Source organism: Scyliorhinus torazame, chromosome 4 (assembly GCF_047496885.1).
Source record: "Scyliorhinus torazame isolate Kashiwa2021f chromosome 4, sScyTor2.1, whole genome shotgun sequence".
NCBI lineage: Eukaryota > Metazoa > Chordata > Chondrichthyes > Carcharhiniformes > Scyliorhinidae > Scyliorhinus > Scyliorhinus torazame.
In genome coordinates this window covers 280,815,142-280,827,727 of record NC_092710.1, presented here as the reverse complement: position 1 = coordinate 280,827,727, position 12,586 = coordinate 280,815,142, and the positions used below count along the sequence as shown (strand labels likewise).

Here is a 12,586-nt window from a genome sequence, read left to right as displayed (position 1 = left end):
GAAAAGCCCCTAGTCGCCACATTCCAGTGCCTGTACGGGTATACAGAGGGAGAATTCAGAATAACCAATTCACCTAACAGCACATCTTTCAGCACTTGGGGGAGGAAACCGGAGCACCTGGAGGAAACCCATGCTTGCTGGGACTGCCCTGCCTGTTGGTCCAACTCAGCCCTCTTAAGCTGATGTGAATACTTTGACTCCAGGGCTATGGTCTCGGAACGTAGGAAATAGGAGCAGCATCAGACCATGAGGCCCATCAAGCCTGCTCCGCCATTCAAACAAATCATAGCTGATCATCTAAGTCTGGCACCATTTTCCCCACTATCCTCATGTCCCTTGATGTCATTAATACCCAGAAATCTATGAATTTCTCTCTTGAACAGGCCCAATGGCGGAGCTTCCACAGCCCCCTGGGGGCGAGAATTACAAATATTCACCATTTCATGAGTGAAGAAAATCCTCCTCAGCTCAGTCTTATTCTGAGACTGAGATTTCTGGTTCGAGACTCACCAGCCAGGGGGACCATCCTATTGTTATGGGTCCGGGTTTACAGAACCCCAAAGTGTTTGATGGAGTTCAACCGACCCACAACTTTTAATAGATTGTGGGGTGGGAAGCACACGGCGTGCTCTCCAGATGTGCTACAGCAGAGATGGACAAATGGTTTTAAAACAAAACAATGTTTATTCTATGAACTCAAGTTAACCTTTTAAAAACAAACATTGAATATCTTAACACCCATTACTTCAAAGATAACCCCAAAAGACTACAACATAAATAATCCTTCAAACTGTTCCTTTAAACATCCAAAAGACTTCAAACCTTCAAAAAGAATAACACATTAGGTTACATTCAATATATTTATAGTCTTTGGATTTCAGAAATCAACTGATCAGCTCTGTGTTTCTTCCTGCAGCTCACAGCAAAACACACAGACACTCCGAGCTGCCTTCACAAACTGAAACTCAAAAAAGCAGACGTGAGCTCAGCTCCCCCCATCCTCTGACATCACTTCAGTAATATGATCAGCTCCATTTCTTAAAAGTACATTGCTTAAACATCCATTTCTTAAAGGTACTCTCACATGACACTATCCACCTTGATCCTATCACTCTCTGTAAGAATTTTATATGGTACAAAGTGATCACCTCTCATTCTTCCAAACTGAAGAGAATATAGACCCACTCTCCTCATAGGACAGTCCCACCTTCCCAGGGTTTAGTCTGGTCAACCTCTGTAACGCTCCCTCTATGGCAAGTATCTCCTTCCTCAGAAAAGAAGATCAAAACTGTGTAAAACACTCCAGGCGAGGTCTCACCAAGGCCCTGTACAATTGCAGCAATACACGGTTGTGTGAAATAGCACAAGGATTGTTGACATATCCTTTGACCTGAATGTACTTTTTGACTTTTTAAAAGTACATGACTAACATTATGGAGGAGCAATTTGATACAACGCTGACAGGAGATCACAAACCCACAAGCAAAACTAAAAGGAGTACATCAGAATATTAGCAAATTTCCAGAAATGAAAGTTGGTTTTGCTTTGCCAGGTTTGTGACTTTGATTTTCAATTAACATTTGGCAAGTGGACTCAGCTACCAAAAACACCAGAATTGAACATTTAATTCCTGACTAAGTCACAAGATGGGGTATTTATTCTGGGCCAATAATCTATAACCCTATTCCACAGCAACCGAGATTCATATTCATGAAGATATTCAGATGTTTTCCTTGGGACAGAGAAGGCTGAGGGGTGACATGAATGAAATGAAAATCGCTTATTGTCACAAGTAGGCTTCAAATGAAGCTACTGTGAAAAGCCCCTAGTCACCACATTCCGGCACCTGTTCGGGGAGGCTGGTACAGGAATTGAACTGTGCTGCTAGCCTGCCTTGGTCTGCTTTAAAAGCCAGTGATTTAGCCCAGTGTGCTAAACCAGCCCCTGAGTGAGGTATTCAAAATTGTGAGGGGTACAGGCAGAGCAGACAGGAAGAACCTGTTTCCCTTGGCCGAGAGTTCAAAACCAAGGGTTAGAAATTCAAACTGAGTGACAGAAGAATTAGTGGGGACATGAGGAAAAAGCTTTGTTATATATACAGAGAGTGGTGGGTGTCTGGCATTTGCTGTCTGAGTTAGTGGTGGAGGCAGAAACCCTAAACTCTTTTTTAAAAGTACCTGGATGTGTCTGCACGGGTCTCATCCCCACAACCCAAAACGATGCGCAGGGTACGTGAATTGGCCATGCTAAATTGCCCTTTAATTGGAAAAAGATACATTTATATTTTTAAAAGTACCTGGATCTGCACCTAAGTGCAGTAAGCTGCGGGACGCTTAGTCGTGTGCAGGGAAATGGAATTAGAAAGGGCAGCTGGGTGTCTTTGGGTCGGTATGGACAGGATGCACTGAATGGCCCCCCTTCTGCGCTGTGTCTTTTCTGTGGTTCTATGGAAAAATATTCCGAGATTGCAAACCACTAGATTGCCTGTTACAATTTTTCAACTGAAAATATGTTGCTGGTGAGAAGCTGCCTGAAGACAATGGAGATATCTCTTTATTATTTATTGTTTACTAACCAAATTATTCTGAATGCCCCTCGCAGTTATAAAGTGGAGTTGATGGGGTGGAGAATTGATGCACATTGCATCATTATTGTATCTATTTGCTGGCTGGAAAATCTGCAGGTGCTGCGTGTTATAGACTCATCTTCCCTGCAAGATGCATTTTATGTTCAGGATGTTCCAATTTCCGTATTATCAATGATGATTATCATTTTTTCAAAGATCAGAGCAACATGATTAACAATAATCTGGGGCCAAGGCAATTCCAGTCTCAAACCACCAGCGCTGGGCCGGATGGATTATCCTAACAGGGTGGGGATTCTGGTGTTGACGCACAGATATAGTGGTATGCTGCACAGGAAAAAACACAACCGAATATATAATTAAAATGTTGCTCATTTTTTCCCCTAGAAATTCCTACAACATCCATTCCATGAATCTTCCAAACTAAAGCATTCGAACTTACTGAAAAACAGGATAGATATGTAAGCAGCCTTTTCCAAATTGGCCCTAGCTGCTTCAAATGACAAAACATAGCACAATTCATTGAATTATTTTGTCTCTGACTTCAACAGATTAGATTTTCTCCAAAGGAGATTGAGCCGGCTCCAGGTCCATAGTGCGGGCATTCCTGTACAGATCTATTTCAGATCTCTCTCTCCCCCCCCCCCCCCCGCCCACCTCACTCACCCACCCACTTTAGCATTCTGTAACAAACAGAAAGTGTGTGGAAGAATGCACTTGTCATCAATGAGAATTGATTACGTTTGTTGAGAGAAAAATTGCCTACATCAAATATTTACCATAGAATTGCAGATGGATTGCCTGACTGAAAGATTGAAACGATCTGGTGCTTATGCATGTCAAGCCTTCACTCGAGTGCCCAGGTATATAGCACTTAGTCCGATTGTTAATATCCTCACAGACACTGCTTGCCCACTGCCCACCCGCTCTCTGCAGGTCCTCCGCGGGAACTGCAGAATGGCAGGGATACCGGCCAAGTCTCGGAACCATGGGTACAGGATGAATAATTTGACACTTTTATAGCTCCCCCCGAAACCCGTGTCTATCTCCAGAAATGTTAGGAAAGGCCGAACGCTAGTGACAGAACAGAAAGGTGCAGTTGGCCTTGCAAAAGTGTTCGTTCCTTTCCGTTTACCCTTGACTTGGACAGCTTTAACATTTCTGTGTCTTACGGTTTTCCTTCCTTCGGAGAAATCGAAACAGCTGTAAGTGTTTGGAAGGATTTATTTCTACAGAGCTATGCGGGAAAAGAGCAGGGGAGTGGGGCTAATTAGGCAGCCCATTGAAGAGCCGCTGCGGGCACGGTGGGCCGAGTGGCCTGTCTGAGCTCTATCAGTGAGTGTAGGGAAGACCAGATCACAAGGAACCCAGAGAGGACAGGGCTGAATTTATCACGGTGACTTCCTCTGTGATGTGGAGTTGCCGGCATTGGATTGGGGTGGGCACAGTAAGAAGTCTTACAACGCCAGGTTAAAGTCCAACAGGTTTGTTTCGATATAACTAGCTTTCGGAGCGCTGCTCCTTCCTCACCTGAGGAGCACTGCTCCTTCCTCACCGGAGCAAGGAGCAGTGCTCCTAGAGCTAGTGATATCGAAACAAACCTGTTGGACTTTAACCTGGTGTTGTAAGACTTCTTACTTCCTCTGTCGGTACACTGATCGCCTAAGAATACGTGATTTAAATATCTATTAAAGCATGAAGCTGGATCACATTGTATATCCCACACCCTTCATTCACAATCGTAAAACATAACAGACGACTTCAGGGAAGGGGGGGGGGGGGCAGCTCGGTTGGAACATCCCTTTCCAGATTCTTCACGACTCTCATGCGCCATTCCTAACAAGCAGTTCCGCGGAAACTAAAACTCACATCCTGGAAAAGAATGGATTTGGGAAATGTCAACTGGACCATTTCAGAGGGCAGTGGGTCTGGAGTCACAAGTAGGCCAGGTAAGGACGGCAGATTTCCTTCCCTGAGGGACATTTGTTAACTAGGTGAAGCTTTCCAACAATCCATGATAGTTGTCATGGTCACCAAGACGGAGAATAACTTAAAAACTGCGATTTACTGAGAATTAAACCCCTGTCCGACAGGGATTTATCTTCCGGATTGCTAATCTAGTGATTGCCACTGCGCTGCCGTCATTGCAGTATTAGGAGAAGGGGCAAAATGCAAAGACCTGGAACGATCATTCCCATTCAAGTCAATAGCCATCCATGTGCTTCAGGTTAACAGTGCTAAGAGGAACACAGGGCGCAGTTTTCCGGTAAAGCCTAAAGGAATCGGACACCCTGCTTTCGGGGAGTCGTGACGGACCAAATCAGTCTTCGGGGGTAACTGAGGCGGAAGGTAGGGCACCCAGGCATCAGCTACATTTCTACATTCATGGTTTATGTTCATCATACATTATCTTCTCAACATTTACAACGTCACTCTGCAATTGGGCCCCTCCCCCTCCCGGTGCCACTCCAATGTCTCATCTGGGGGGGGGGGGGGATTCAATTAGTGCAAGTTTCCATGGTCTGTTTCCATTATTTCTCTTACTTATTTCCAATGAAAATATTGTCGGTATGTACAAATGCAATATTTTGAATATCGATTGATGCATACTAAAATAGTTTGATTATTGATTGCTCAGTTGTTCCTCCCGAACTTTTAAAAAAAATTGAATGGCCCAATCCATTACATAGACTTGTTCTCCTTCGGCTCCCCAATAATGCAGCATGTTTACAGAATCAGTTCTCCTAATGTCTAATCTTCCTGGGCCATGTGTAAACCGCTGGATCTGGAATAAATCCATGCTTGGCGCAGTTCACATGTCCATACATTTTTGAAGACGTGTGAAACTTCCATCCATTGATGTGGATTTAATTGTATGATGCTTTATTACCTGAGCTTAACCGTAAAGAATGACTATTTTGGTGCAGATTCTGGATGAGTGCGTCACAAGCCTCTGGGTCACAGCAGTCCAGTGACCTGATCACTTGTCCAAGTAATTCACTTGCCCCCTTGCTTTGCGGAATGGTGTCTCACAAGCGATCTCTCACCAAGCAGTCACAAGTTGGAACCGCGATGAGAAGTGATCATTTAGCCCACGGGGTGGGGACTAATTTCAGTGCCCTTACCACTCCCCTGGCTGGGATCAGCCAACACAGCAAGGCCAGAAATCCAGCATGTGCCTCTCCCACTCAATGGAGTTCATTGCCACCTCAGACAGGATGGACGTTGCAGCAAGAACATTGACTGCCCCTGGCCAAGAGACACTAATAGATTCGCAGTGATTCGGTTAACATAGCTCAGGCCAGAGTTGGAATCTGGAACCTGACTGATGTATGTATATATATATATATATATAGCACATCTTAAATGTATTCATTAAATCGTTATGGTTCGGCATCTCTTCATCCGAATATACAATTCGTACATGTATTAACTGAAAATAAAATAAAAAGGATAGATTGACACAGAACTATAGCATTGATGTAGACACCAAGGCGCGCTTATACATTAAATGTGTTGCATATTAATTATATTTGATCGGAAAGTTCTAATCAACTGAAAAAAATCTTAGAAAGTGCTTCACAACTATTGCGCTTAGTGAATACACCCAGCCGACCTGTTTTGCTGCAGTTCATCTTGTCAGTCAAAATGACCAAATAAATAATGATTTACTGAATTCATGAAATGTATATTTAACCGTGTTAACGCTTTAGGCTAATGGTTAATTATTGTCCAAGGTTAAATTGGGGTGTAAGACTTCGTGCAAGAAACTCCACGAACTCAATCGAATCACTCGGGTTAAACAATGCTGCAGGGCTGTGTGGGAGCCATCAGCGACACACAATGCATGGGCCGGGACACTTTCCCCCTTCGTTACAAAACCTGTCCTGTACAAAGGCGAGATTGTGTTCCATGTGGAAAATCTCCATCAGCCAGCCTTCTCTCCAAACAGCACTTACATTGTGATAGGTCAGAGCATACCTGTCTCCCAAGGAAAACCAGTTGCAGCTAGGGTGTTATTTTATTTTACTTTCAGTAAAGTGTGTTTAAAATGCCATAGTTCAGATTTGTTCTGCTGTCCAGTCGAAACTTTAAAACTCAGTCGGAGGAAAGCTCAGCAGATCTGGCAGCATCTGTTGTAATAAAGTTATGCCCTGAGGTGGATAGTTTAAAAAAATGAAATATTGCCCAATCGTTATTTTAAAACATAACGTTACATTGTTCCACGATTTGCAGATACCTGACTAACCAAGACAACTTTTATGTGCATTGCAGACACTGGGCCTGTAATGAATGACTGGTGCACTGGACTTGCTGCTTAAGTACAGCGATGAGGGATTTCTCCACTAATTCAATGGGCAGCTGTACGGACGTGGCTACCACTTCCAGGCCCTGAAACTGTTTTCTCCTCCTCCCAATTATGGGCATAGTAAACATTTTACAAAATGTAATTTTGTTCTCTGAGATATCGAAACCGTCACTGGCGTTCGATAAACGGAACACACATCCCTAAAACAATGTGTATTTGCAGCATTTGGGGAGACAGTGGTATTGTCGCTGGACCATTCATCCAGAGACCCAGAGGAATGCTCTGGAGGACCCGCGTTCAAAGCCCACCACTGCAGATGGTGAAATTTGAATTCAATAAAAAATCTTGGATTTAAAAGTCTGATAATGAAACCATCTTAACCCCCATTTGCCCCCCCCCCCGCCCCCATGTCCTATAGGGCAGGAAATCTGCCGCCCTTACTCCAGGAATACAGCAATGTGGTTGACCCATAACTCCCCCCTCAAGGGCAATCAGGGATGGGCCCAAGTCCCCGGAACGAATAAAAAGCTGATGTATCGTATCTATTATGTGGATGCGGAGACAAATATTAAACAAAAGCAGGGCTCCGGTTCAACTCCGTGCTAAATAACGACATTCAGTGGCCCATTAACTTTCCCGGGAGACCGAGAATGTGTATAAACCAGGCCCGCTGTTTCATGGCACAGTGTTTTGTCAGAGGATATTTTTGGAAGCCACGTGAGGTGCCAATCTTCAAATGGGAAGTTTGTGCCATCAGAATGGAGCTGGGATCACTTGCAGAGGGACGCCGCTCTCGGGGCGGAGTGAATGATGAATGCGTTGAGCCCCAGCCAAGGCGATCATTACTCTACTCACACATTGTCAGTTCCATGTCAACTCCTCGCCCTCCCCATTACGCGTTAGCAGGTTCCTGCTCAATTCGTCGCAGATAATCGTTAATTTTGAGGAGCAACCTGTTGTTTCAGGGACTCCTTTCTGTTCAAGGCACGAGCCGTTCTACCCCCTGCTCCAGACACCCTCCCACCGATTAACACTTCGATTGTAGATTTGCCTGACGAGTGTAACCCTTGGAGGTGACAGGATCTCCTCTTCCTCAGCATCTCTCCATCATTCCAATAGCTTCAGTTAAGAATTGGATTCGCGAGGCGCTTGATATTAATGGGCAAATGACAGATGTTGTTGTTGATGTTGAATGCCCTTACAGGCGAGAAAGGATTTTGAGGGCACCAGCCACATGTGTGAGGGGCCGGGGTGCATTGCTGAAGCGCCGGGTGGAGAATTCCCGCAACATTACTCTAAGAACGGCCGCTTTAAAAAATCTCTCCAAAAAAAACGTGAACATGTCAGCAAACTACAGATCGACTGTACGAGAAAACGCATCAGGAATAAGTCTCACACCCGTTACATCGGCGTGCTAATTTAATCCATTAAATTATTTCTCCCCCCCCCCCCCCCCCCAACAAACAAAACCTTCCTGGAGGAAACGAGGTTACAAAAAAGCAAATGGCGAGTGCATAGTTTATAAATAAATGAATGTATTCTGGTACTGTATGACAAACGCCACAGAGGGACAGGCAATTGCTGGGTCAATTGCTTGACACCCTGCCCGGGAAAAAGTCAAATAGTTCTCAGAACCACTCTCTCTCTCCTGACATTAACTTTTAAAGTTTGGCTCAATATTTAAGTGCAAGTGAAAACGACCCAACAGATGTCGCTTGCACCCCCCCCCCCCCCCCGCCCCCTTTCACAGATCGCTTTTAAAAAGACATCGTGTGTTCAGAAAGACCCCACAGACCTGATCCCCAAGGCAGCAGATCGCTGATTCTGAGAAGCGATGGTCTAACTGCTGTCTCTGAAACAGGAACTGGCCCGCTGATTCAGGAAAAGTTGCAATCTCCTATTCCCTGTTGTCGGGTCTGTCTGAAGAATATCACATCCGACATTAGAAGTGACTTGTCCGCCTGTACGCTTGCACTTTCGTTTTAAACTGTCTTTTGGTCGTTATTAGTAATAAAATCCGCGGCAAACGATTGAGGCTTCATCGATAAAAAGAGTGTTTATCGGGAAAACAGTAATACAATCTGGGCTGGCCCTGTTGTCTCCCCCCTACCCTCCACCCTCTCCTCCCCACTCCTCAAATACCCCGTGTTCATTTCTATAGCGGGTCGCTACGACAGGCAATGAAAGTGGAGGAAAGTTTAAAATCTCGTTCGAATAAACCAACAAGGGGAGTTTTGCTATTCTAATCATTTCTGTGCAAGCAAGGTTACAACCCTTTCAGTTGAGGCTGTGTGTTTCTGTGCGGTTAGTGCAATTATTCATGGTAATTCTTGATGTGATTGGTATGGTCTCTGCGCCGTGTGTCCCCCCTGCATTCAGTTGAATAGTGGAAGGCAATGTTCGTGCGGTGTTAAAGGTGGAACTTCACGACGTGGTATCAGCAGTATCTGTGCGTGGGGATACCTCTGTCAACCCTCGGTGTTCCTGTACAATAATGCGGGGACAGACATTATAATTAACTCTGCAAAGGGATCCCACTAATACGAGAATTAACGATCAGTTTTATGGCCACCAGAACATCCCATTAAAAGGAGTTAAGGAATTAGCTTTATAAAGGATTTAAAAACAAATTCAATTACTCGCTTGTTGCAATAATTAAGAGTTCGTGAAAAAGATCGCGAGCGTCGTTCATTGTTTCTCGCTTAGATCCTGCGTATCGATTCATTTCAGAATCAATCCTATAATGTGCTCGCATATATAATGTTGTTGCTGGAACTACTATATGACTTCAGCTTTAAAAAAAATAATATTACAGATCACATTATTACATGCTTCATTAGTGAACGGTGCATGCCTGAACTTCTGTCTAATCGTGAAACGCATTAAAAACCGCTAGGGCGTGATTAATATTCACTAGATGAGGTCGCATTAAAGACATATTTAGTATCACCTTCAAGCTATACTGGGCCAATAGCATGTGCTTGTTATTAGCAATTCAAATAAAACACCATTAAGGCACAGGCAAATGTGAAATATGGAGAGAGAAAAAATAACAGTTCCCCCTTGTGCAAAGATTCTCGGGCTCAAATCGGCTTCTTGGTATCTGTGGAGCTTCATTTCACACTCACCCAAACATTAAAGCGCTGTTTAAAACCACGCTGTACCTTCTCTCTGCACTGTAATTGATTGAGTAATAACGGGTGCTGGCGTGCATTGTTCCGCCTGTCTTTTGAATAATACAAGGTTCAGAAATAATTTGAGTCGAATGTACTGTATACCCAATGAAAACCTATATTTTCGAATATGTATATCTTTCTATCATCTCATTATAGGACGTTCTGTAAATAGTTACCAGATGAGTTCGAGTCGTGGGCTGATTATTTTACCAACTGTGGATTAAGTGGTAGGTCATCAACCACGGTATGACACGTTATAACTGGATTACAAACTGTGGTCAATGTGACCATTTCTAATCGTGTTCTTATGTATGGCCTTGTTCTTACTTTGCTTATGGAATTTATAGCCAGACATGTACAGCGGAGCAGAATATAAATATATATATTTTTTAAAATCAGCACAGCTTAAAGGAAACGGCAACAAGTTCCATTTAACTGTGTTACCATACTGTACATGTACCGAAGATGCACTTCAAGGCTAGACTGTCCGCTGTAGCTTTTGTGAATGCGCAACTCAACACATTGATTGATGTTCAGCTTATTGATACTTCTGCTCCGTTTCTATATTCTCAGTTCTTGCCGAATAAAAAGGGTAGGTTTAGGCGCTAAGTCGCAATACACGTACAATTTTAAAAGTTATAGTGCTATTATGTCCATATAATTATAAAGTGCACTTTCTGATTTTTCTGCACAAGCTCTTTGCAATAAAGAGCATTGCGAGTATTAAATGTATTTAGTATGTCGGTTACAGTCCAAATATTCAACCAACTCTAAATTTTTGCCTCCTGATAATCACATTTAAAGTACTTTGTGATATATATGATGTGTATGTGTGAGTGATCTGCAATCTGCACTATGCATTTCTCTGCCATTTTCAAAACCGAACAAGTTTCAGAGTTTGTCACTCTGCTCTGCACCATTCCAGTGTTGGTGTGCCTGTGAGTTGAGTGGCTGCAAACAGCAGCAGCACTGGATTTTCTGTCGTGGAGTTGGGGGGGGAGGTCAAAGGTCACAATGCACGTCCACCTCTTCGCCTGGCGCGCGCAGACTGCGGGGGGGGGGGGGGGGGAGCGGCGGGTCAGCCAATGGGTACCGGGCTGGAGGCGGCTGATTGACAGGTGGGCGGGACGGCGCCTGCAGCGCCGCTGGAAGTGGGACTGGGAAAAGGCTGGCGGCGCAAAGTTGCGCTTCACACTGCTCGACAAGCAGCCAAAGTTCAGCGCGGGGAAGCGGTCCGCGGAGCGGCGACGGCGGCCCGCCACAACTCATCAGAACGACCGAGAGGAAGAGGTGCGGGGGGGGAGGGGGAAGAAAAAAATAAAACTCGACTGTCATTGCCTTTTGGTCACTTTTGCGAATGTTTGCTGAAGATTGCACAAGTAGCCCCAGAAAATCCAACTTGGCTTTTAATGAGTAACCTAAGGTGAGCAACAGGACCCATGTGAACAAAATAATATAGTCCGAATACGTGCCTAGATATAAAAAAAAGTCAAGTCAACCATAATCCTTGACATTTCAATGTAATGCAAAAAAAATGAAGTAAAGCTAAACAAGTATAATTGCTGCTAAACTTGGAGGCCTCCATTAAGTCATACCTGCAAACAACATGTTGCATGAACATTTCGTCCACTCGGTTCTGCGCGTAATTAAGAATTGAAATGCAGTCATTAATTACCTGATGCCGTTTTAATCATCAAAGCAACAGTCAACCTTTCGGTTTCAACCTGTGAATGGAAACATGTTGCCTGTTTTGCTTCTAACGCCTCTTTATTTCTGCTTCCACCAGACACACTTGCCAGTTGCGGACATGAGAGCGGCAACACTTTGGAGATTGCATCTGAAATAAGAAAGGGAACTTTGGGGCTGACAACTGGTTGGATTATGGGCCCCTCGCTGCGTAAACAGTTCCCTTCCAGGTATAAAAACACAGCAGAGAGCCCTTGGCACGGCGCACCCCTCGGCACAGTAATGCCAAGCCGTCTGCAAGAGTTCTGATCTGCCTTGGATTGCTTTCAAAATCTCAGACTTATACACACAAAAAAACACCCTTTCGATTGAACCACTTGCCACTGATTTTAATAGGGGTCTGGATGCTCCTGAATCTATCGACGTTTACGTTTTCCTATTTAATATTGCCATATTTAGTTTAATTGAAAAGTGGGGGGGGGGGGGGGGGGAGGTGTGTATTTCACCACCCCCTCCAAAAAAAAAACCTATTAATTGCGACATTTATGCCGGTTTTCACACATGGTGTTAAAACCACAACCGTTTCTTTTCTTGGGGGAATGAACCTATGGCGGCCACGCTGTAAGAAAACGAAATGAAGGAAAAATCCAAAAATGCCGCCCGGACGAGACGGGAGAAGGAAAACAGTGAATTTTATGAACTGGCGAAATTATTGCCACTGCCATCTGCAATAACCTCCCAGCTGGACAAAGCCTCCATCATTAGACTGACAACCAGCTACTTAAAAATGAGGGTGGTTTTCCCTGAAGGTAGGTAACACTATTCGATGTT

General features: G+C 44.2%; 1 protein-coding gene and 2 long non-coding RNA genes across 4 annotated transcripts in view; 1 reads left to right on the top strand and 2 right to left on the bottom strand.

Moving 5' to 3' along the window:
* LOC140410976 (uncharacterized) overlaps positions 1–3,483 on the bottom strand; it is a 34,391-nt gene extending 30,908 nt beyond the window's left edge. Inside the window, exon 1 of the long non-coding RNA XR_011940773.1 lies at positions 3,364–3,483. This is a non-coding gene — a long non-coding RNA (uncharacterized lncRNA). The remainder of the gene's footprint in view (positions 1–3,363) is intronic.
* Positions 1–8,897, bottom strand: part of LOC140410975 (uncharacterized) — a 251,362-nt gene extending 242,465 nt beyond the window's left edge. For both annotated transcript variants that reach the window (XR_011940771.1, XR_011940772.1), the window contains exon 1: positions 8,689–8,897. This is a non-coding gene — a long non-coding RNA (uncharacterized lncRNA). The remainder of the gene's footprint in view (positions 1–8,688) is intronic.
* A 2,370-nt stretch (positions 8,898–11,267) lies between these two features.
* sim1a (SIM bHLH transcription factor 1a) overlaps positions 11,268–12,586 on the top strand; it is a 123,895-nt gene continuing 122,576 nt past the window's right edge. The window contains exons 1-2 of the mRNA XM_072499845.1: positions 11,268–11,492; positions 11,856–12,564. Coding sequence (XP_072355946.1) covers positions 12,390–12,564 — 175 coding nt within the window. The 5' untranslated portion in view covers positions 11,268–11,492; positions 11,856–12,389. The remainder of the gene's footprint in view (positions 11,493–11,855; positions 12,565–12,586) is intronic.